At 35.0% G+C, this 24,642-nt stretch overlaps 1 protein-coding gene across 1 annotated transcript in view; it reads left to right on the top strand.

The window, feature by feature from the left end:
- Positions 1-24,642, top strand: part of PLEKHH2 (pleckstrin homology, MyTH4 and FERM domain containing H2) — a 359,537-nt gene that overhangs the window by 5,622 nt on the left and 329,273 nt on the right. The window contains exon 2 of the mRNA XM_053712285.1: positions 19,208-19,332. Coding sequence (XP_053568260.1) covers positions 19,210-19,332 — 123 coding nt within the window. The 5' untranslated portion in view covers positions 19,208-19,209. The remainder of the gene's footprint in view (positions 1-19,207; positions 19,333-24,642) is intronic.

Below are 24,642 nucleotides of genomic sequence, written 5' to 3'. Positions count from 1 at the left end.
TAACTCCTAATGGTTTAAACCTTGAGTTTGACTTAGGCTGTTTTTTATGATATATATAAATCTTTTTAAATTATTTTTTTATGATTTTTTTAATGAATTTTTTTTATGAATTTCTATGAATTTTATGAATTTTTATGAAGTTTTAAGATTTTTTTTAGGAATTATTGATTAAATTATTTTTCCTCAGTATAAAACTCCTGAGTATGGAGCTTTTAATTCGAATTAATTTAGAAATTAGAGAATTTTTACAAAGATTCTTACAAAGATATTTCCACCGTTCTTTTGAAATATATAGTTATCTTAGATATTTTCAAAAATATGAATTTTTATATGAATTCTCTATATAGAGTTTCTGTATGAAAAGTTTCATATATATTAAGGGGGATCTTTTCCAAAAAATATTCCTAAATTATTATTTCCATCAAAAGTTACAATGGCTATAACTCTACCTATTTCTTATATTTATTGCAACAAATAATTCTTTTAGTAGATATTGCTTATTATAAGATATCCTCTGGAAGTTCACCTGTATTATCCCGTTTAGTCATTTAAATTTCTGACATTTAAATCGTCTCCTATAGTCTTGTTAGGTATTAAATAACTGGCTTTTTATTTTGGTTTTTGTATTCTGTTTTATGTTGGTGTTATTGTCCTAAATTGTGGACTGAGTGCCACATTAATCGAGTTCTTAAGATTTAAGATTTAAGATTTAGGAATTTTCAGGATTACAGAATTGTAGTATCACTCGTTAGTTTGAATAGTGTGTTTTGCTTTGATATAATTGTAACAATGAGTCTATAATTACATTTTTTCCATTTTAACCTTATTTTCATTTGGATAAGATTTTTAGGTTTATATCAAATATTGATTGACACGTAGCTTGTTCTCTCACCCAATTGGTTTACAAATTATCCAATCGTGACATAGGTATAGGTATATATTTACCCGGAAGGAAAAGCCCCGGTAATGAGCTTGATAAAGATTAATTTTGAAACGCGTTGCTCTTTTAAACTCCGCACACGGAGTGTATTCTGTATATCCGCATAGAGCTAATTTACCATTGTTTCACGGCGCTCCTGAATTTTGACAAGGCACCTCTGACTGTCCGGGCTGATTGTATATTAGTTCAGGGGGTTATTCAGCTAGCAGCCGTATTTTGGTTTAAGCTCCAGGATTGCGGATTAGCCACAGTGTTTATAACATTGCTTACTATCTTGTTATTTAACGCTGTCATTAGTATTACAATATTTCCTGCTCAGCATTTGTTATTTAACTGTGGAGACAATCTGGGACTTCAGAAGGAACAATACGGCTTTATATTGGGCAATACCTTCGCAGATTTCAGTTTTCTGACACTGTGAGTACAGAGTGATTATTTAACACACGGCTCTTTACACTGCCTTAAGGAGACTTTCTTTTGTCACCAGGAATTTATCATTCACACGGACCTAAAGCACACATGCACTCAGGATCTAAAGACTTTTTTTAAAGACCTTTGACTTTTGAGGACTTTTTATCTGTTATAAGGACATTTATCACTTATTCATCAATTTATTTATACATTATTTATTTTTATTGTCACATTTTTGTATTTTATTGTTATTACTTTTACTTTTGTTATAAGGTCGACCTTAATCCATTTTTATTAAATGTTTAAGTAACAAATTCATTCATTTTATTAAATGATTATGTAATATTGTTTTTGTATTTGTTTTTGTTATCGAACTGAATTATTGCGTCTAGGTTAATATATCAGATTATTTATTGTAGCTACTTCTCTCTTAATCAATTTTATAGTGCATAGCTAGGACACTTAGGCCTAGATTTGGAGTTCGGCGGTAAAAGGGCTGTTAACGCTCCGCAGGCTTTTTTCTGGCTGCACCATAAATTTAACTCTGGTATCGAGAGTTTAAACAAATGCTGCGTTAGGCTCCAAAAAAGGAGCGTAGAGCATTTTTACCGCAAATGCAACTCTCGATACCAGAGTTGCTTACGGACGCGGCCGGCCTCAAAAACGTGCTCGTGCACGATTCTCCCATAGGAAACAATGGGGCTGTTTGAGCTGAAAAAAAACCTAACACCTGCAAAAAAGCAGCGTTCAGCTCCTAACGCAGCCCCATTGTTTCCTATGGGGAAACACTTCCTATGTCTGCACCTAACACCATAACATGTACCCCGAGTCTAAACGCCCCTAACCTTACACTTATTAACCCCTAATCTGCCGCCCCCGCTATCGCTGACCCCTGCATATTTTTTTTAACCCCTAATCTGCCGCTCCGTAAACCCCCGCAACCTACGTTATCCCTATGTACCCCTAATCTGCTGCCCTAACATCGCCGACCCCTATATTATATTTATTAACCCCTAATCTGCCCCCCTCAACGTCGCCGACACCTGCCTACACGTATTAACTCCTAATCTGCCGAGCGGACCTGAGCGCTACTATAATAAAGTTATTAACCCCTAATCCGCCTCACTAACCCTATAATAAATAGTATTAACCCCTAATCTGCCCTCCCTAACATCGCCGACACCTACCTTCAATTATTAACCCCTAATCTGCCGAGCGGACCTCACCGCTACTATAATAAATGTATTAACCCCTAAAGCTAAGTCTAACCCTAACACTAACACCCCCCTAAGTTAAATATAATTTTAATCTAACGAAATAAATTAACTCTTATTAAATAAATTATTCCTATTTAAAGCTAAATACTTACCTGTAAAATAAATCCTAATATAGCTACAATATAAATTATAATTATATTATAGCTATTTTAGGATTAATATTTATTTTACAGGCAACTTTGTAATTATTTTAACCAGGTACAATAGCTATTAAATAGTTAAGAACTATTTAATAGTTACCTAGTTAAAATAATAAAAAATTTACCTGTAAAATAAATCCTAACCTAAGATATAATTAAACCTAACACTACCCTATCAATAAATTAATTAAATAAACTACCTACAATTACCTACAATTAACCTAACACTACACTATCAATAAATTAATTAAACACAATTGCTACAAATAAATACAATTAAATAAACTAGCTAAAGTACAAAAAATAAAAAAGAACTAAGTTACAAAAAATAATAAAATATTTACAAACATAAGAAAAATATTACAACAATTTTAAACTAATTACACCTACTCTAAGCCCCCTAATAAAATAACAAAGCCCCCCAAAGTAAAAAATTCCCTACCCTATTCTAAATTAAAAAAGTTACAAGCTCTTTTACCTTACCAGCCCTGAACAGGGCCCTTTGCGGGGCATGCCCCAAGAATTTCAGCTCTTTTGCCTGTAAAAAAAAACATACAATACCCCCCCCCCAACATTACAACCCACATACCCCTAATCTAACCCAAACCCCCCTTAAATAAACCTAACACTAAGCCCCTGAAGATCTTCCTACCTTGTCTTCACCATACCAGGTTCACCGATCCGTCCTGGCTCCAACATCTTCATCCAACCCAAGCGGGGGTTGGCGATCCATCATCCGGTGCTGAAGAGGTCCAGAAGAGGCTCCAAAGTCTTCCTCCTATCCGGCAAGAAGAGGACATCCGGACCGGCAAACATCTTCTCCAAGCGGCATCTTCAATCTTCTTCCATCCGGTGCGGAGCGGGTCCATCTTGAAGCAGGCGACGCGGATCCATCCTCTTCTTCCGTTGTCTCCCGACGAATGACGGTTCCTTTAAGGGACGTCATCCAAGATGGCGTCCCTCGAATTCCGATTGGCTGATAGGATTCTATCAGCCAATCGGAATTAAGGTAGGAATTTTCTGATTGGCTGATGGAATCAGCCAATCAGAATCAAGTTCAATCCGATTGGCTGATCCAATCAGCCAATCAGATTGAGCTCGCATTCTATTGGCTGATCGGAACAGCCAATAGAATGCGAGCTCAATCTGATTGGCTGATTGGATCAGCCAATCGGATTGAACTTGATTCTGATTGGCTGATTCCATCAGCCAATCAGAAAATTCCTACCTTAATTCCGATTGGCTGATAGAATCCTATCAGCCAATCGGAATTCGAGGGACGCCATCTTGGATGACGTCCCTTAAAGGAACCGTCATTCGTCGGGAGACAACGGAAGAAGAGGATGGATCCGCGTTGCCTGCTTCAAGATGGACCCGCTCCGCACCGGATGGAAGAAGATTGAAGATGCCGCTTGGAGAAGATGTTTGCCGGTCCGGATGTCCTCTTCTTGCCGGATAGGAGGAAGACTTTGGAGCCTCTTCTGGACCTCTTCAGCACCGGATGATGGATCGCCAACCCCCGCTTGGGTTGGATGAAGATGTTGGAGCCAGGACGGATCGGTGAACCTGGTATGGTGAAGACAAGGTAGGAAGATCTTCAGGGGCTTAGTGTTAGGTTTATTTAAGGGGGGTTTGGGTTAGATTAGGGGTATGTGGGTGGTGGGTTGTAATGTTGGGGGGGTATGGTATGTTTTTTTTTACAGGCAAAAGAGCTGAAATCCTTGGGGCATGCCCCGCAAAGGGCCCTGTTCAGGGCTGGTAAGGTAAAAGAGCTTGTAACTTTTTTAATTTAGAATAGGGTAGGGAATTTTTTATTTTGGGGGGCTTTGTTATTTTATTAGGGGGCTTAGAGTAGGTGTAATTAGTTTAAAATTGTTGTAATATTTTTCTTATGTTTGTAAATATTTTATTATTTTTTGTAACTTAGTTCTTTTTTATTTTTTGTACTTTAGCTAGTTTATTTAATTGTATTTATTTGTAGCAATTGTGTTTAATTAATTTATTGATAGTGTAGTGTTAGGTTAATTGTAGGTAATTGTAGGTAGTTTATTTAATTAATTTATTGATAGGGTAGTGTTAGGTTTAATTATATCTTAGGTTAGGATTTATTTTACAGGTAAATTAGTTATTATTTTAAATAGGTAACTATTAAATAGTTCTTAACTATTTAATAGCTATTGTACCTAGTTAAAATAAATACCAAGTTGCCTGTAAAATAAATATTAATCCTAAAATAGCTACAATATAATTATAATTTATATTGTAGCTATATTAGGATTTATTTTACAGGTAAGTATTTAGCTTTAAATAGGAATCATTTATTTAATAAGAGTTAATTTATTTCGTTAGATTAAAATTATATTTAAGTTAGGGGGGTGTTAGTGTTAGGGTTAGACTTAGCTTTAGGGGTTAATACATTTATTAGAATAGCGGTGAGCTCCGGTCGTCAGATTAGGGGTTAATAATTGAAGTTAGGTGTCGGCGATGTTAGGGAGGGCAGATTAGGGGTTAATACTATTTATGATAGGGTTAGTGAGGCGGGTTAGGGGTTAATAACTTTATTATAGTAGCGCTCAGGTCCGCTCGGCAGATTAGGGGTTAATAAGTGTAGGCAGGTGTCGGCGACGTTGAGGGGGGCAGATTAGGGGTTAATAAATATAATATAGGGGTCGGCGGTGTTAGGGGTAGCAGATTAGGGGTACATAGGGATAACGTAGGTGGCGGCGCTTTGCGGTCGGAAGATTAGGGGTTAATTATTTTAAGTAGCTGGCGGCGACGTTGTGGGGGGCAGGTTAGGGGTTAATAAATGTAATACAGGGGTCGGCGGGGTTAGGGGCAGCAGATTAGGGGTACATAAGTATAACGTAGGTGGCGGTCGGCAGATTAGGGGTTAAAAATTTAAATCGAGTGGCGGCGATGTGGGGGGAGCTCGGTTTAGGGGTACATAGGTAGTTTATGGGTGTTAGTGTACTTTAGGGTACAGTAGTTAAGAGCTTTATGAACCGGCGTTAGCCAGAAAGCTCTTAACTCCTGCTATTTTCAGGCGGCTGGAATTTTGTCGTTAGAGCTCTAACGCTCACTTCAGAAACGACTCTAAATACCAGCGTTAGAAAGATCCCATTGAAAAGATAGGATACGCAAATGGCGTAGGGGGATCTGCGGTATGGAAAAGTCGCGGCTGAAAAGTGAGCGTTAGACCCTTTAATCACTGACTCCAAATACCGGCGGTAGCCTAAAACCAGCGTTAGGAGCCTCTAACGCTGGTTTTGACGGCTACCGCCGAACTCCAAATCTACGCCTAAGATTGTAGTAGTGATTGGCATTTGTGGTTTATCTTCTGCGCTTGCTGACTGATACATCTATTAGTTCCATTAGCATTTTTGCACTTTAATCCATCACTATCCAATACAGCCACACTTTAGCCTCATTGAGCGCTCCTTTTGTTATTCTGTATTTACAGAACCTAGCGCAGCAAAGGGGGTATGTCACTCAGCATTGGGCAGCAAAGTTTAAATATATATGTATATATAGATATATATTTATGTGTTTATATATAATACACATATTAACACATTAATATATATGTATATAAGGGTATATATATATATATATATATATATATATATTAACAGTTTTAACACAGTCACCATAGACCGCAATGTAAAGACACTTTATAAAGATGCTCATATATATATATATATATATAGGTACTATACACTTTATTTTGGTGGCATTTTTTTTCAAAACCAGAGATCTCTGGTTAATGAATGCTAGTGCAAAGTAAAACCGCGAGCTTGCAGTAGCATTAACTAGCCACCGTAATTGCTGGTTATTTAACATGCACCTGTAAAATTTGCCACTTTATGTGCACACGTTATATTAGACATCCATTCATAATCTAACCTTATATTTTTAATATAATGCAAGTATCTACTATAATAAGTATCTTGCAATTTAACATGAATCATGTGGTATCAAGTGTCATGTGACTGTGAAAACAAACTCTGCTACTTATACTATGGTGTCTCAGTGTAGTATATATTCATTTTTGCTAGGGAGGAAGGTTTCACTGAATTAAGGGCCACATTTATCAAGGCGTCAACTTTTGATCCGCATTTATTTTCACGTCAAAATCATCTTATAGAATTTATCAATGTACCAACTCTATTAAAATGTCACCATTGGCGTCGAACAATTAGCAGCTAATATTTGCACAGATTTTCTATCGTCCCTCATTTATCACACCAATTTTCCTAGTTATTAATAAATCAATCAATACGTTTGTGACTTTATTCGTGTCAACTTCCGCAATTTATTTACACCAGTTTTTAGGAAGCATATACAATAAGGTGTAGGAGACAAATCACGAACGTCATTAAAGATGCAAACAGAACAGTGTTGTGACAGAACATATGTTCATAATAATCATCAGTATGTAAAAAGAATCAATCCTAGGATTAAAGGTTTCGTACACCTATATAGCACTCACATTCCTAAGAGGGCGGTGACTATGTATTAGAACCAAAATGAATTGAAGTTACAACAGTGGAGTGGTGTACTGAGAGTATTTAAAATATAACCTTTATTAGGGAATTAAAATAAATTGTCCACATACAAACAAACATATTAAAAACACTGGGTGATTGTCTGGTTATAGATACTAGCGTACTAGGTAACCTTTATTCAGATAGTATAATATGTGATTATATATTTGACCTAGGATGTAGATATTAATCCATAGTCAAATAAATGTCACCTTATAGGTATCTAGGTATCGTTGTTTGTTTCTAGAAGGATTTCTACTATTAAGGAAGAGTTTGGGTTCCACTTGGGGTATGGGGTAATAGCCTCTTCAATGGGAATAGGTAAAGGCCTAATTTCACTTGATGCTTATATCTAAATATAAGGGTGATGTCTACAGCTTTTAAGTTAATATATCATATAATGGATACTAAGTCTGTATTCAGACTTTATTTAAACACCTTTATTATCACTCTCGGGTCTTAATAACCCCTATGCTTGTTATAGGGACAAGCAAGCTATAATGCTATAAGCTTTTTTTTAACTAGCAGGGTGTTTAAGGTTGTAGAACTCCAAAATCGGAGAGGTTGTTAATACAAGCATTGACTTGCTGCGGTTGGCAGCGTATAGCCAAGTAACTTAGTGATACATTGATAGTTGGCAGAAACGTAATCTTATTCAACCGCCGAGTTATTTAATAGCAGCATTAACAGTACAACCGGATATGAGTATCGATAGTACATTTCAGTAGCTGATACATTATTAAGAAGTGGTTTGGTCCACCTCGTATTATATGCAGTTTATCAAATGTATTGAACACCAGTCACTGCAAACATTAACACGATAATATAATAATCTGACAAAAACAAACTAATGTTAAGATAGTATCCTCTTCAACTACACAATAGGTTACAGCCCGTATACACCACCATTTAACAATATGTATCTATAAAAGAGAAATCATGGGAACAGTAAGCCACAATAGTATGCAATTATATTCAGGGTTGTGAAAATTAATTAATTCTGCAGTCTGTGGGGAGCAGATAATATACAGTGATTAAATCCAGCTAGAATCCCACTTTATCTCGATTATAATATACAAGGTGAGATTCAACTTGCAGTATAAACAAGTTAGAATCCTCAGCTTATTTTAAATTCACTGTAGATTCAGTTGACAACCTCTGCCAAGTTATATTGCAACACTTAAAGTGAAAGTAAAGTTAGGTGGTCAGCTATGCACAATTACATTGTTTAGTTAAAATTAATAGGAGTTTAATTCATCGTTTTTCTGTAATCTTACTCTAAATAACATTTTCACTGCAAATAAACTGATATTTTTCAGATTTTAAAATCATCCCGTTTTTCAATACCTATTTCACTTCCTTGTCACGTTTAGATTTTATCCATTTGACTTTCTGGCTGATCGGCGGCCGTGAGGCTACGTCATCATAACATCTAATCTATTGCGCATGCTCCCAATCTGTTATACCCAGAATTCTGTCGGACGCGCGTGCCCAATTCGCGCATGCGCACAGCATTTTCGCTATTCATTCAGTACTGTTTCCAAATCAGTTGACGCATGTGCGTTGAATAATGGGTAAGAACAAAATCGCATGCGCATTGCAGCCCTGATCGCCGATTCGCAAAGCATTTCAGCTATTACGGCTTTCCAATTTACTTCTATTATCTAATTTGCTTCATTCTCTTAATATCCTTTGTTGAAAAGCATGTCTAAATGTGCTCATTACCTGCTTATTGGTGGCTGCACATAGATTCCTCATGTGATTGGCTCAACCATGTGCATTGATATTTTTCATCAAAGGATATCTAAAGATTGAAGCAAATTAGATAATAGAAGTAAATTGGAATGCTGTTTAAAATTGTATTCTCTATCTGAATCATGAAAGAAAATGTTGGGGTTTCATGTCCCTTTTATAATCCATGCAGTTTTCAGCAATAGAGCTTTCATTGTTGATATGTATTTTGGATTAAAATGTAAAATTTGAATCTTTCTTTAACTTATAATTTTTTATTTTAATGGCACGCTGAGTACTTGAGAACGTTTTTAGAAATCACATCTTTTAATCATCTACTTAAAAAAAAAAAATGACCCTTTATGGTCTAATTCATCTATCTATATTTGAAAAAGAGTCTCTGCGTTCTCAGTAGGGGTCTTAATAGTGAATGGATTGCTTTGCAAGAGACACAGTTGAACTTCTCTTCCATCTTTTGTTACTCTAAACCTGGTATATAATGGGTTAAGAAATTGCACTTTCATATAAACCAATTTAGAGCAGGGGTTGATAAATCTGTTTAATATTTAGGAGCCAATAAAAACACTTAGGAGCCAGTCATACTTTCAGGAGTCAAATTGTGGTATTTGTATATAGATATATGAAGAATAACCTAAAAAGTTTGGAGCCAGGGGTAAAATTCTAGGAGGTGGGGAGCTCTCTGGTTCCTGGGTTTGTTAAACCCCGATTTAGAGGACAATGTGAACCCTCATTTGAAAGAGGGCAGACTCCTCAAAATGGTCTTTATGAGTATATAGATTTAATTTTTGATGAGATAAAAGGTACGGTTTCAGGACGTTCATATATTTATATTTATAACCTGGTGTGTGATTTGTTAAATACCTGTTGTTGTTATACTAACCACATGATAACAAGAGGGCCAAGTGTCCTCTCAGATGAAAGAGGGGATTCTCCTCTTTTGAATGTGGTTATGCATTGCCTCTTAGTTACAGGTCTGAGTTAAAGGTATAGGAAACCCAATTTTTTTCTTTCATTATTCGGATAGAGCATGTGATTTTAAACAACATTCCAATTTACTTCTATTATCTAGTTTGTTTTGTTCTCCATGTACAAACAGGTGGGCGGACAACTTCTCAACTCGTGAAGCTGTCCGCCCGCCTTCGCTGTTGATCCCCTGGCCCATATGTATCATTACACACTCATCGGATAATGACTGAAGGGGCTGTCAATCACCGCCAGCGAGCGAGCTCTCAGTGATTTTGCCTCACCACCTCAGAGGTGGTGTAGGGTGTAAGAAGCAGCAGTCTAATGAGGGCTGCTTCTTACATTGTGGGAAGCAGGCTCGCATATGCGAAACTGCCCCACAAGGGCTCTGGAGCAGCTTTTGCTGCTTCGTACATGGAGCCCTTGGTATACTTTATTGAAATGGATACCTAGGTAGCTTCAGAAGCTGCTGATTGGTGGCTGCACATACATGCCTCATGTTATTGGCTCTTGCAATGCATTCAACTATCTTACAGTAGTGCATTACTGCTTCTTTAACAAAGTATACCAAGAGAATGAAGCAAATTAGATAATAGAAGTCAATTGGAAAGTTATTTCAAATTGTGTTCTTTAACTGCCAGTTTCAGATTCATGCTGAAGTAATCTTAATTTTCTATGAGTTAACTTGCATTTTAACTGGATTAATTTCACAGAGTTGCCATATTTATCATATTTATACCATAAATATCAATATATCATGTGTGAATATTTTATTTCCACCCCTAGTATGTATGTACATCAGTTATTTTGCACAGCTGACAAGTCTGCTAATAGTAATTGATTAAGTACTAGTACATAGGTATCCAGGCTCTGTTAACCAGCCTTAATTAAAAAAGGAAAACAAGCTAATTAGGTGGGCAGACCAAGCTTCAGTACAAAAAGCACAGTTGTATTTATATTTTGCAAACTCTCTTTTTTTCTATTGTGTTTCCTAACTTAGGGATCAATCACAATCCTTTAGAGAACGTATCTAATGATTTTCAACAAAGTATATGGGGATTTTTTTAGATAAACCATTTGATAAATGTTTCTAAAACAGTGTGATAATGAAACAAATTGATGGAAATTTCACAGCTAGCAGAAGTAGTTTATCACAGAGCTTGAGAACTGTGTTCAAAATCTAGAAGCCAGCCCAAAAATGTAGGAGCCAGAAATGTTTGGGTGGCACAGGAATTCTGCACTGGGACAGGTTCAGCTTGTTGCTTGGTCTGTGAGTGCTAGTGAGCACCAAGGGCTGTGAGTTTTGCAGGGTCATAGGATGTGTACCCAGTCGGGTTTGAGAGTGTAGTCCATTTCTGTGTTTTAAATGTATCTAGGGAAACTACAAAGGGCCTGTGTCACTCTTGTTTGTATCTCAATGTGTTTGGTTGAAGGCATGCATTGTGTGACTGTAGGTTAGAGACCCAGGGGGGAAGAGACCTTAGCGTGGTCCTGGTCCTATCACCATTTGGCTAAATTATATAACTAAGTATTCCATTTTGCTTTTAATCTAGCTGTGTGCTTGCAAGAGAGTGCCAAACTTTCTATATGTTGCATTAATCATTTTGTTTGTTAATTTTCCCTATTGACTTTGCACCCAGGATGTGGGGCTGTGAGTTTTGCAGGGTCATAGGATGTGTGCCCATTCCAGTTTTATAACTCTTCATAAATATTTTTTTAGGATTAATACAGTTATTTGTTTAAATATTTGGTTTATAGCTACGCTGAAATGTTATCATCTTATTTAATATATTTAAAAAAAGGGACATTATGAGTGTGTGAATGTATCTTGGTAAATAGGTTTTAACCTCTGCAAAAACACATACATAGTTAAATGCATGCCCCTTGCTGCTCTTGAGGAGCACACACCTGACGGGCCAATCATGTGCATCATACCCAAGTAGCTACTGATCAGCAGCATGTCTGGTGTAAAACACAGATACCAAGAAACATTTGTATAACAGTACAATGCTGTAACAGATTAGAGCAGTGTTTCTCAACCTTGGTCCTCAAGTACCCCCAACAGTCCAGGTTTTCATTGTAACTGAACTAGTGCACATGCTAAATAATCAGGTGATGGGTGAGAGCAGGTTAGTAACATGGTGTTACTGATCAGCTGATTACTTCACTTGTGCACTCTTCAGCTATAATGAAAACCTGGCCTGTTATGGGTATTTGAGGACCACGTTGAGACTGGATCAGAGCATCTTATTGATGCATTAGCATGTCCCTTTAAAATACAGATGGTTTTCAGATGGTGAAGAAACAGACACTAGTTAATTAAAAACATTTGTATTGCAGGCATCAAATCTGCAAAAGTTGTGTGTATTTTCCCTTAGAGTATTCTTGCCCATTCTATAAAACAGAAAGCATGTTCCATTGCAGTTTTATCTCCTAATGGATATCATCTGGAACAATGACTAATGGGAGAGAACACTTGTGCTTTTATTATGGGGGATTTGACTCATCTCCTCTAATTTAACACAAATGTCTTTTTCAAAGAGGTTGTGCAGCACCATATATTTCACCACCTGGTAGATGCATGGATATGTACGATGTACTGTCAATGTGAACAAATGAGCTGAGATAAATAGAGAAAAACAAATCTGTCTAATACATAAGACTAGGATAAGGTACAAATTTAACTCTCTGGCCTAGAGAGCAAAATGCAAAGCATTAAATGAACACGAAACCCAAAATATTTATTAATTAATTCAGATAAAGAATACAATTTTGAACAAATTCCATTTTACTTCTATTATCTAATCTGCTTCATTCTATAAATATATTTTGTTGAAGAAATAGCAATGCACATGGGTGAGCCAATCACATGAGGCATCTATGTACAGCCACCAATCAGCAGCTACTGAGCCTATTTATATATGCTTTTTAACAAAGGATATAAAGTGAATGAAGCAAATTAGAAAACAGAAGTCAATTGGAAAATTGTTTAAAATGGTATGCTCTTTCTAAATAATGAAATAAATCATTTGGGTTTCATGTCCCTTTAACATAGATGGAGGGCAGATTCATACAGCTTGTTTTGTTGTGCTCAGTCAGTCCATGGTTAATATGTATTGTGCATATGATAGTATAGCATACTACAGTATACATGTTGGATAGCTCAGGTGCCTGATTTTCCTCAGATAATAGATTTGTTATGAAGGTCTCACTAAAATTCGTGTTGGATAACCTGGGTGCGTTATTGCTATCTTATAATAGATTTCTATAGAGGCGCACACTGAATTAATGTCAGATAACTCTCGAGCATAAAGTTCTGCTCAAGTAGTGGACTTTTTCATTTAGTTCTTTGCTATTCACTTCCATGTAATTTTTACACATACGATTTAACACACACATACATGCACCGTTAACCCCATACCACTTATGTCTCTTGTCATATACCGTATCTCAGAATATGAAACCCCAAAAATGATTTTGTGATTCAGACAGAGAGTGCAATTTTAAATTATTTTCCAATTTACTTCTATTATCAAATTTGTTTAGTTCCCATGGTATTCTTTGTTGAAAATAAGCCTAGGAAGGTACCTGAAGCACTACATGGAAGGAAATAGTGCTGCTATCTAGGGCTGTTACAAATGGATAACATTCTTGCAAAACTGCTGTCATACAGTGTTCCAGACACGTGTACACTCCTGAGCTTACGTCCTTTAGGAGTGTACACGTGCCTGGAACACTGAAAGTTTGATAATAGAAGTAAATGATAAAGTTCTATCTCATTAACGAAATACAAATGTTGGGTTTCATGTAGCTTGTTTTAAGCCTTAATTCATCTCAATTAACTTATTTCTATAGCATTTTAATATGTTTTTGAATGCACAACAGAAAGCATTTATACCAGGTGTTCAGTATTTTGGTTAGTGTGCAAATGCTACAACTTGTAATATGTGCGTAATGATCGCGCTACTACCACTTCCTATTGAAAGCATAGGGTGTGCTATGTAAGTCTCTGGTGCATTAAAGGGCCATTATATACTCATTTTTTCTTTGCATAAATGTTTTGTAGATGATCTATTTATATAGCCCATAAAGTTTTTTTTTTTTTTTAAATGTATAGTTTTGCTTATTTTTAAAGAACATTGCTCTGATTTTCAGACTCCTAACCAAGCCCCAAAGTTTTATGTGAATACCGTCAGCTACCTTCTCCAGCTTGCTCCTGTTTGTGTAAAGGGTCTTTTCATATGCAAAAGAAGGGGGGGGGGGAGTGTCTTGTTTCCCACTTGCAGTGAGCTAAACTGAAAGATTCTAAGTACGTTTTTAAACCATTTTATACGTGATTTTTATTTCAGTATCTGTGCATCTTATTCTTTATAGTAGTGTCTATTACATTCAGTTATATGAAAATGAGTGTATACTGTCCCTTTAAGAACATCTCTTGGTTAAACATTTTAACCTGTTTTGGGCTAGATTACGAGTGTAGCACAAGATTGCTCTTTTGCAAGTGGAATATTTACCCTCCACCCATAATACTAGCACACGCAATTGAGGCACAATGCAAATGTACTTCCATAGGCTCTAATGGGAGCCTCGTTCTCATGCAGATAGTCACAGCAGAGAACCTAGCACAGCGAAGGGCATAAGGCATGCAGTGTTTGGCAGCAAAGTGTAAATATATATATGTATATGAATATTTATGTGTTTATATGTCTATTTACACATATTAACACATACATATATATGTATATAAGCATATACATATATATTTTTTCAGTTTAAAACACAGTCCCCATAAACCGCAATGTAAAGGAACTTTTCAGTGCAGTTTGTTTTTCTAACACCCCACATCCGCTCACTTTAACCCCTTATAACTGCTTTGTGCAGTTATATTTAATAAAAAAAAAGATGATACTATTTTTTTTTATAAAGCAACACTACACTTTATTTTGGGGGCAATTGGGGACATTTTTTAAATTAAACAGAGGTCTGACCTCTGGTTAATTTTCAGAGCGCAAATTTCTACCGTGAGCTCGCGGTAGCATTAACTAACCACATGTAATGGCTGTTTTTTTAAAGTACATAGGTTAAAGGGATACTAAACCCACATTTTTTTCTTTCACAATTCAGATAGAGCATGCAATTTTAAGCAACTTTCTAATTTACTCCTATTATCAATTTGTATTTGTTCTCTTGCTATCTTTATTTAAAAAGTAGCAATTTAAAGCTTAGGAGCCAGCCCATTTTAGGTTCAGTACTATGGATAGCGCTTGCTTAATGGTAGATACAGTTAGCAAACCAATAAGCCAGCATAACCCAGGTTCTCAACCAAAAATGGGCCGGCTCTTACACTTTACATTCCTGCTTTTTAAATAAATATAGCAAGAGAACGAAGAAAATTAGAAAGTTGCTTAAAATTGCATGTTCTATCTGAATCATTAAATAAAAAAAAATTGGGTTTAGTGTCCCTTTAAATTAGCTATCCACTTGTAATCTAGCCCTTTGCAGGAACCATTATCATGAAAAACAACTTGTAATACCCAAAATGCATTATTGTTTGTGCAAGACTGACCACAAAAATAACACATTGCGCCTTAACTTGTAATCTAGACTCATGCATATTAGTCACTCATTTAAAGACTTCCCACATACTTTGTTTTGAATATTGTGACTCCAAACAGCTGCATGGAGCTGGACTTGAGTTTCATAATTTTTTTGGCTTTGGAATGTAAAGATAATGGATTTGTTCCAAACTGGGAAATAAGCTCACATTCATAGAGCGGACTAATGAACGTTACTATTAAAGGGACACTGAACCCAAATTTTTTCTTTTGTGATTCAGATAGAACATGCAATTTTAAGCAACTTTCTAATTTACTCCTATTATCAAGTTTTCTTCATTCTCTTGGTATCTTTATTTGAAATGCACGAATGTAAGTTTAGATGCCGGCCCATTTTTGGTGAACAACCTGGATTGTTCTTGCTGATTGATGGATAAATTCATCCACCAATAAAAAAGTGCTGTCCAAAGTTTGCAACCCAAAAAAAAGCTTAGATGCATTCTTTTTCAAATAAAGATAGCAAGAAAATGAAGAAAAAATGTTAATAGGAATAAATTAGAAAGTTGCTTAAAATTCCATGCTCTATCTGAATCACAAAAGAAAAAATGTGGGTTCAGTGTTCCTTTAATAGGGTTTTTAACATTATCTAAAAAAAAATGTAATACTTGCTATGCTACTTTTATATTTTCCTTTATCTATATGCGATGGGATATAGTCATGCATTAGACTATATAAGTGTGCAAGGAAAATTAGACTAAAAATATTATTTTGCCTAAAATATTGAATTATAATTGTTAAAATAAACACATTAATTTACATTCATTATTTATGTTCCAGGGATTTTCCTATAATTGAACTATAAAAATTGTTTGTGTGTGTGCGGGGGGGGGGTTCTGCCTTGAGAGAAACTGATATGCATCCGCCTGTATCCATAACACTGACCCCTGCTAAAAGTCCCATAGAACATATTAAAAACTTGTATATTTATGAACAAATTGGCTACAGCAAAGCAGATAACATAAACAATATGCTTGACTTTTTTCATGAGGTATATCCATGGACTGCAAAACGATGCATATTGTTACAGCAAAAATGATTTATTTTGTAGTGCAGTGCTTAATTGTTTAAATATACTATGTACGTTTAGAAAAAAAGTTATTTAATGTCCGTTCAATCATCTATATTATAAATACAAGTACGTTAATTTTTTTTGTCATAGTACAGGTACACAACCCTCTATCCAAACTGCTTAGTACCGGAAGAGGTTTGACATTTGGAATAGTTTTGATTGCAAAATGGGATAGATTGGAGAGGGGTGGGACCAATTTTAAACAACAATACCGCATGTTATAATACAGTTTATACATATAACCTAAAGGTAGTTTTATATAATTATTAATACTTTTGTACACACAGTACCATCAGAAATATAGTAGTTGGTGTTTTAACTAGATAGGGACTAGCATTTGCATATTAGAACATGAAAACCAAACCAATGATGCAGAGATTGAGAATATTGGGACTTTCTAGCAGGGAAAATTTTCATCTCTAATTATGGAAAAAATATAAAAAGGATACTAAACCCAATTTTTTTCTTTAATGATTCAGATAGAGCCTGCAATTTTAAGCAACTTTCTAATTTACACCTGCTATACATTTATCTTTGTTCTCTTTCTTTATTTAAAAAGCAGGAATTTAAAGCTTAGGAACCAGCCCATTTTAGGTTTAGCACCCTGGATATTGGTGGCTACATTTAGCAAACCAATAAGCAAGCAAGCATAACCCAGGTTCTCAACCAAAAATGGGCCGCCTCTTAAGCTTTACATTCTTGCTTTTTAAATAAAGATAGCAAGAGAACGAAGAGAAATTGATCATAGGAGTAAATTAGAAAGTTGCTTAAAGTTGCTTAAAATTGCATGCTCTATCTGAATCATTAAAAACAAAATTTGGGTTTAGTGTTTCTTTAATGAAAAAGTTTGGAATTTGGAATAATTATGGATTTTGAAATTCCGGATATAGGGATTTGTACCTGTAGCTAATTTCTAAGTCACTGTCTCCACAAAAGAGTATTCTGTTTGTTTACTTCTATATTTGTTGTAATTAAAAACCTGCTTTAGGGAAATATATTTTAATAAAGGAGGGAATGGGAGAAAATAATCTTAACACTATTAACAAAAAATCTAACAAAAATATGCACCTTTTACTCTCAACTAGAAAAAGAAAATGTGGTGAAATTTATCTCCAGGCTTTAACATATAATGAGATTTTTTTTTTCTTAAGCTCTCTCCAATTTGTAATGTTTGCTGTGAAAGTGCACTGGGAGTGACAGATGTTTGTCTATTTCTAGTGAGACGTGTTTGGGAAAATATCAATTTAAGTTAACTTCAGAGGTGATGAATGTTTGTGGGAAGAGATGGAATTTTTGTGAGTGGGCAGTAAAAATTTTGCAAGTAAGTGTGAAAATTTGAGGAGAGAGAACATTTTTTACTTTCCTATTTGAAAGTCTTTTAATTTCTTTTATTATTTTTATTATTATTATTAATAATAATAATAATAATAATATGAAAAAGGCACATATGAAAACAAACTGTAAAGAGACAGTAACGTAATATTAAATATAAATGTTCATAGGAACATTTTTGCAATATACTTTAGTTGGCAAAAATGCTTCTGGTAAAAGTTATTAGTGTTTTTCCAGAGGCATACGTACATATGCTGTGAGGGCCTGTGCACTAGTATTCAGACTCCACGCCTTCTCAGAGAGTCAGCAGTGGCTTATAGGACACAAATTAGGCTTTACAGGCCCAATACATACCACTCTGAGCTTGAATGCTAGTGCACAGACCTTCACAGCATATGTATATATGACACTGAAAAACAGTAATACGTTTTACTAGAAGCATTTTTGCTACTGGAGGTATATTGCAAAAATGCTTATATTTAAAATTTTAATTCACCCATGTACATTTCAATTTTGACATTTCTATCCCTTTAAATGTTCATGATTCAGACAGAGAATGTAATTTTCCCTTTTACTTCTATTATCTAATATGTTTTTTTTTTCTTGGTATCCTTTGTTAAACGGCAATTCACGTCTGGGAGCTAGCTGCAGAATGGTGGCTGTACATCAATTCCTTTTGTCATTGTCTCACCTGTTGTGTTCAGCTAGCTTCCAGTAGTTTATTGTTGGTCTTTCAACAAAGGATACTAAGAGAATGAAGCAAATTTGATCATCGTAAATTGGAAAGTTGCTTAAAATTGCATGCTCTATCTGAATCACAAAAAGAAAAGGTTTCTACTCCATGTCCTGTTAATAAATGTGTGTATGATGATTTTATTATAGAATGCACAAAGCATAAATTCATAAAATGTAATCCAAAAATAAATAAGAATTTGTTGTTTTTCCTAATTAAACTGAAAATGTTGTTTTAGAATATTTAACCAATATTAAATGTATTTACTTAAAATAAGACACATATGATTGCTATAGTATGTAATGGATACAATGTTTTAGTGTTGAAAAACAGATGCTTTATTGTAACAAATCTATGACAGGAAACTGGGGAGGGAGTATTGACTGTGTCACAAAGTGGCCACTCATTCTGTTTATGTTTTCTCAATGCAGTCATGGCAGATCTGTGTGAATCTGAAGGAGACATAGACTGGGAAGAGAGATGTATGACGCTGGAATCTCAGCTAATCAAATTCCGCATCCAAGCAAACAGGATCAGGGAGCTATTAGCAGAAAAGGTAACCAGAAATGTGTATCTAAATGTTTTAATACTTTTATATGAACTTTGTTTATTAACTTATTTCAGATTTCAGTTTATTCTGTATATTTTATTTTTCAGTTTTATAAGTTTATTAAAAATAAAGCAGTATGAATTTTATGTATTTATGAAGTTGAAAAAGTATTGAGGTTTAAACATATGACAAAGAAGTAACAATGATTACAGCACGCAAGTATTATGCAGTACACAACTATAGTAAAACTATCTGTACATATAATTGGACTAGATCATTATAAAATGCTGTTATTACACTAAACTTCAATTTTACTATAGTCAGAGAAAACACAAAGATCTGACAGAAATCAGCAAACTAGTTTTATGCCGTTCACATCTGCAGTTCAATAATCAGCATCCTCCTTATATGCAAATAAACTAGTTCACTAACAAGTTTCCAGTTGATAGTTACCCTCATATCTACTAAAGGCAGAAATAAACAAGGTAAGGTCATTTTTAAAGACATTACAAAGATTTCAGAGAGCAATTTCTTTTTACAGTAGACATCTACAGGTGGACAAAGTGCACTGTACATAAATCATAACTAATAAGCTGACAATGGTGATTTGTAACTGACCTCATTTTTACTATAATCAAAAAGAAACAAGATGAAGTTTTAAGCAATAGTATAAACATAGCATAAACTAAATAATCAGAACCACACTTTATGATATACATTACCCTCCATGCTAATAAACAGCCACTCTTGGGCTGCTCCTTGTAGATCTTTAAGAACAGGAGTAAATTAGACCTCCCAACTGTCCCTAGTTTTGCGTATTTGTATGCTTTACCATCACGTTACGTATTATGCACCCATTTGAAATGTTTCTGGCTATAAAGAGACAAAACACATCAATGCTTGTAACTGAGTTTTTGTGAATGTAACCTAGACTTCTAATAAAACAGTGATCTGCAACGGGTCAAAAACTGTTATAGTCTTTATTACATTAAAGGGGCAGTTTACTCAAAAATTTTCTCCCCTTTAATTTGTTCCCAATGATCCACTTTACCTGCTGGAGTGTATTAAATTGTTTACAAGTAGCTCCTTTACCCATATATTGGCATTTGAAATTGTTAATTTAGCATGTGGTATCCCCACCTATTCTGAAAGTTTGTGGCCGCGCTTACCAGCTATAGATAAGCTTTGTAAACACAGCCAGCAGAAGAAATTACACTCCCAGTGTGATATAGCAGAGATAAGGTAATAAAATGTTCATTTTCCATTGTTCTCTCAAAGTATTGGGGATTGTTTTAAGGACAGATATAAGATAAAGAAGCAGGTATATGTGCACAATGTGATACAGTAATGAAATCTGATTATACCTACAAGCTCAACCTATTTTATTAGGCTGTGGCTTCAAAACACAAAATCAGAGCTTTAATATACAGAAATAAACCTTAAAAAGCAAATTTTCATACATGTTTTACTCTGCAGTTGGTAAAAAAGCAATTGTAAACACATTAAGGGAAGAACTATTTTACAGTATACTGTCCCTTTAATCCCAACAAGATAAAATGGACAAAAGGCTAAGGTCATAATTTAGAATTAAAGATACAGTATATGATCTTAATTGTTAGACTCTGAAGTCATCATACTAGATTGTATAGAAATACATATACTAACAAGCAGAATAAAAGTACAATTAGGTGGCCCGAAACGTTGTCCCTCTAGCCATGTTGTGGGATTTATAAAGGATTTCTACTTGTTTAACCCATTTAGACTAAATAAGGTATACTTAGTGAAAGGAGAGATATCAGAGACAGGGAGCAGTATAATTTTATATTAGGTTTTAAAGGCTTCTGTATCAACTGCCCTGTCTTTTAGACCAGGATCTCACAACATTCTTGTGAAATAAAGATGTTATTCAGGCCTTTAATTTTTACTTTTTAGAGTATGTCAGTGTTTTATGTATTTAGGACTTGTTCTGAGGTTAACAACACTTTTCATTGTTGACTCCAGCTTGGACAAAAACTGTTGCCCACTAGCATATGATGTACTGCCCTTACTGCACAGCTGGAAGGTTCCTTTTATTCCCATTCAGTTTTTGCCCCCTCTCACAAATCATCTCTAAACATATCATTGGTTGCATTATTCTAGTTGGTGAAACCTTTACATTGACAGAAATGGGTTACTAACACAGTGCCAGACCCACTTAACAGAGGGCCCTGGGGCAGCTTTTTTTTGCCGACCCCCCCCCCCCTTACACCAATTGTAACTCATTCATATTAGTAATAATATACATGCTGCTCTGTATAATGATTTTGAGGATACATAGACTGGCAACTTGCACTAATAAAAGGCTCCCCTGCAGTAAGATTGTACACATTATGTACACATCTATGTATAGACTGGCTGCTATCGGCCCCCCTAACACTTGGGCCCTGGTGTCACTTATGCAAGATCTGATGTCCAACCAAAAGAATCACTGCAGTACACCAGTAGAAGTTTTAGTAAAGCATTTTATCTATATCATGGACTACATCAAGCAACATACATCCTCTCTATTTTCTCTTTTAAAGGGGCATGATACCCAAGTGTTGAAGCACTTGAAAGTAATGCAGCATAGCTGTAAACACTGACTAGACAATATCACCTGAATATCTCTAAGTAAAAAAGGAAGATATTTACCTCAAAATGTCCTAAGTATTCACACCCCATTGTAAAGGGATTTTAAGCAGCCAACCCGGTACGAGTCCCAGGACTTGCAAGAGAGCGTACAGCTAACATGTGCAGATACAGTAAAGTTATTTCTCTTTTCAGTTTAAGGAAGTTTACTATGAAATTTCATGAGATTTCTCATGAGAGCACAGCAAACTATGAAATTTCATTAGAGCACAGCAAAGCAGAGGATGACCTCAGCACTGCTGATGTTGATTGGCTATTGTTTGTTTTTTTCCAACCTGCAGCTGGACAGTAGCTGAAGTATTACTGTTACCAGAACACTTACACTTGTAAGCTGAATGAATTTGAGGTAAAATATCTTCCTTTTTTTACATAGAGATGCTCAGGTGATATTTTCTTGTCAGCTTTTTACAGCTATGCTGCATCACTTTCAAGTGATTTAGCATATGGGTTGGGTATTGTGGGTATTATGTTCCTTTAATGTTATTAAGCATTTTGGAGGGGTTTTATCAAACATTTATATGCAATCATTTAAGATTACATGTTTCGTTAATGAAAAAGTTTGGAATTTGGAATAATTATGGATTTTTAAATTCCGGATATAGGGATTTGTACCTGTAGCTAAAGTCACTGTCTCCACAAAAGAGTATTCTGTTTTTTTACTTCTATATTTGTTGTAATTAAAAACCTGTTTTAGTGAAATATATTTTAATAAAGGAGGGAATGGAAGAAAATAATCTTAACACTATTAACAAAAAATGTAACAAAAATATGCACCTTTTACTCTCAACTAGAAAAAGAAAACATTTATCAAACATTTATATGCAATCATTTAAGATTACATATTTAATTCAAATATCATCATATATTTTTACATTATTTGAAATTCTCATGAAACAAAATGCGTATAAACAGTACCTTCAGCTATATATCAAATATAAAATCACAATTAAGAGCGCCCCATATAGAGGTACATAAAAAAGGATATGTGGCTAATGATATAGCTCAAAATAGGAGTCAGTTTGTTCCTGGTGTTGCTGCCACTTAAAAAAAGATACAGTACTGGAAACCGGATGAAGCTGTATAAGAAAAAAAAATAGAAGGGCGCTAACTCCTCTAAGTGTAATTCATAAAAACAACAGGGGTTTAATAAAATGCAATTGAACACTCACACTTTTCAACCTCAAACAATTATGAGGTATGATTGAAGCTCATAAAACAAATGGAGTCTCACAGCAGGTTTCAGTTCGATAAAACGTCCCAGTGGTCTCTCCCACAATCCCAAATAATCGTTCTGTATAAAGGAGTCCTGCAGGGTCCATACTGAGAGTAACCGAAGTCCCCAAAGCTCCACAAACAGAAATGTTAAAATCAAATTGATCGCCACAAGCTAAACCAGCCGACATAGGAACAGCTGATCGCAGTGGCGTCAAGACGGTGGATGTGGCCTTACGCATTTTTGTAGGGGAACTTCTTACTTCGTCAGAGGCTGCCCATTTGATACAAGGACCGTCTTAAAAAGGATCGACAGTGAGTCCCACATGATAAATATATTATGTAGTCTCACGGGATTCATCTAGTAATCTAACCGGTAGGTTAAGGAAGCAATTTAAGAGTATTGGAATAAATTTAACAGAGTATTTACTCAATATTGCAAACTACCAATACATATATATAAAACAATACAGATACAAATAATTCTTCAAACATGAAAAACATCTAAAAAAACCAGAGTATACAAATCGCAATTTACTGGATACACAGACATAACTGAAATATCATAATGTATTGATATAAGAGAGCAAACAGTATTTGCATACTAATGCATTTACATATTTACGTATATATTAAAAGCTAAAGTTGTATCTTCTCAACACATTATTAATAGTAAGGGGGCATTATGAATATAAAAGAATGTAGATATCATGAAGAAAAAAACAAAACATAACAAAACCACTACCAAAAGGTATAATAAAAGTAAGCCTAATCCCCAATAAGAAAGGCTGCCAGGTCTATCTCCCTGTTCATACCCATAGGTTCTAAAGTACCCAGGGTTCTAATCCAATATGTTTCCCTATGTCGTAGGGTAATAAGTCTATTGCCTCCTCTAATGTCTAGTCTCACTAGTTCAATGGCCTTAACTTTAAGGCTACTGTGGTCTTTGTTATGGTTCTCTGCAAAGTGAGCTGAGAACTCCTTTTTCAATGTTGACAATATGTTCTCTGAAGCGAGTTTTCAGACTTTGCTTTGTAAGTTAAATTATCTCTCAAAGAAGAGAAACTTGAACAGTTCCTATAAATATGGGCACAGCTTAAAGGGACATTAAACACTTTGAGATGGATATATAAAATTATAAATTGTATATATAAAAACTGCAATATACGTTCATTATTTATTTTGTCCCCTTTTCCTGTAATTCCATTCTGAAATTGTGAGCTTTTTAGTTAGAAATGGAAGTGCAGAACACTGTTATATTCCAAACAGCCATTGGCTGCACACTCTAGTGACCTATTTATAACTGCCCCTAATTGGCCACAGCAGAGAAGGTAACCTAGTTACAACATGGCAGCTCCCATGGTTTTATAGACACTAAAACTTTACACTTATTTTGTCAATATTAAAACAGCTAATGAAACTATAAAAAATACATTT

This window comes from Bombina bombina, chromosome 4, assembly GCF_027579735.1.
Source record: "Bombina bombina isolate aBomBom1 chromosome 4, aBomBom1.pri, whole genome shotgun sequence".
In the NCBI taxonomy this organism is placed as follows: Eukaryota; Metazoa; Chordata; class Amphibia; order Anura; family Bombinatoridae; genus Bombina; species Bombina bombina.
Note: the sequence above shows the minus strand (reverse complement) of the source record. Positions and strands in the feature narration are given on the sequence as shown.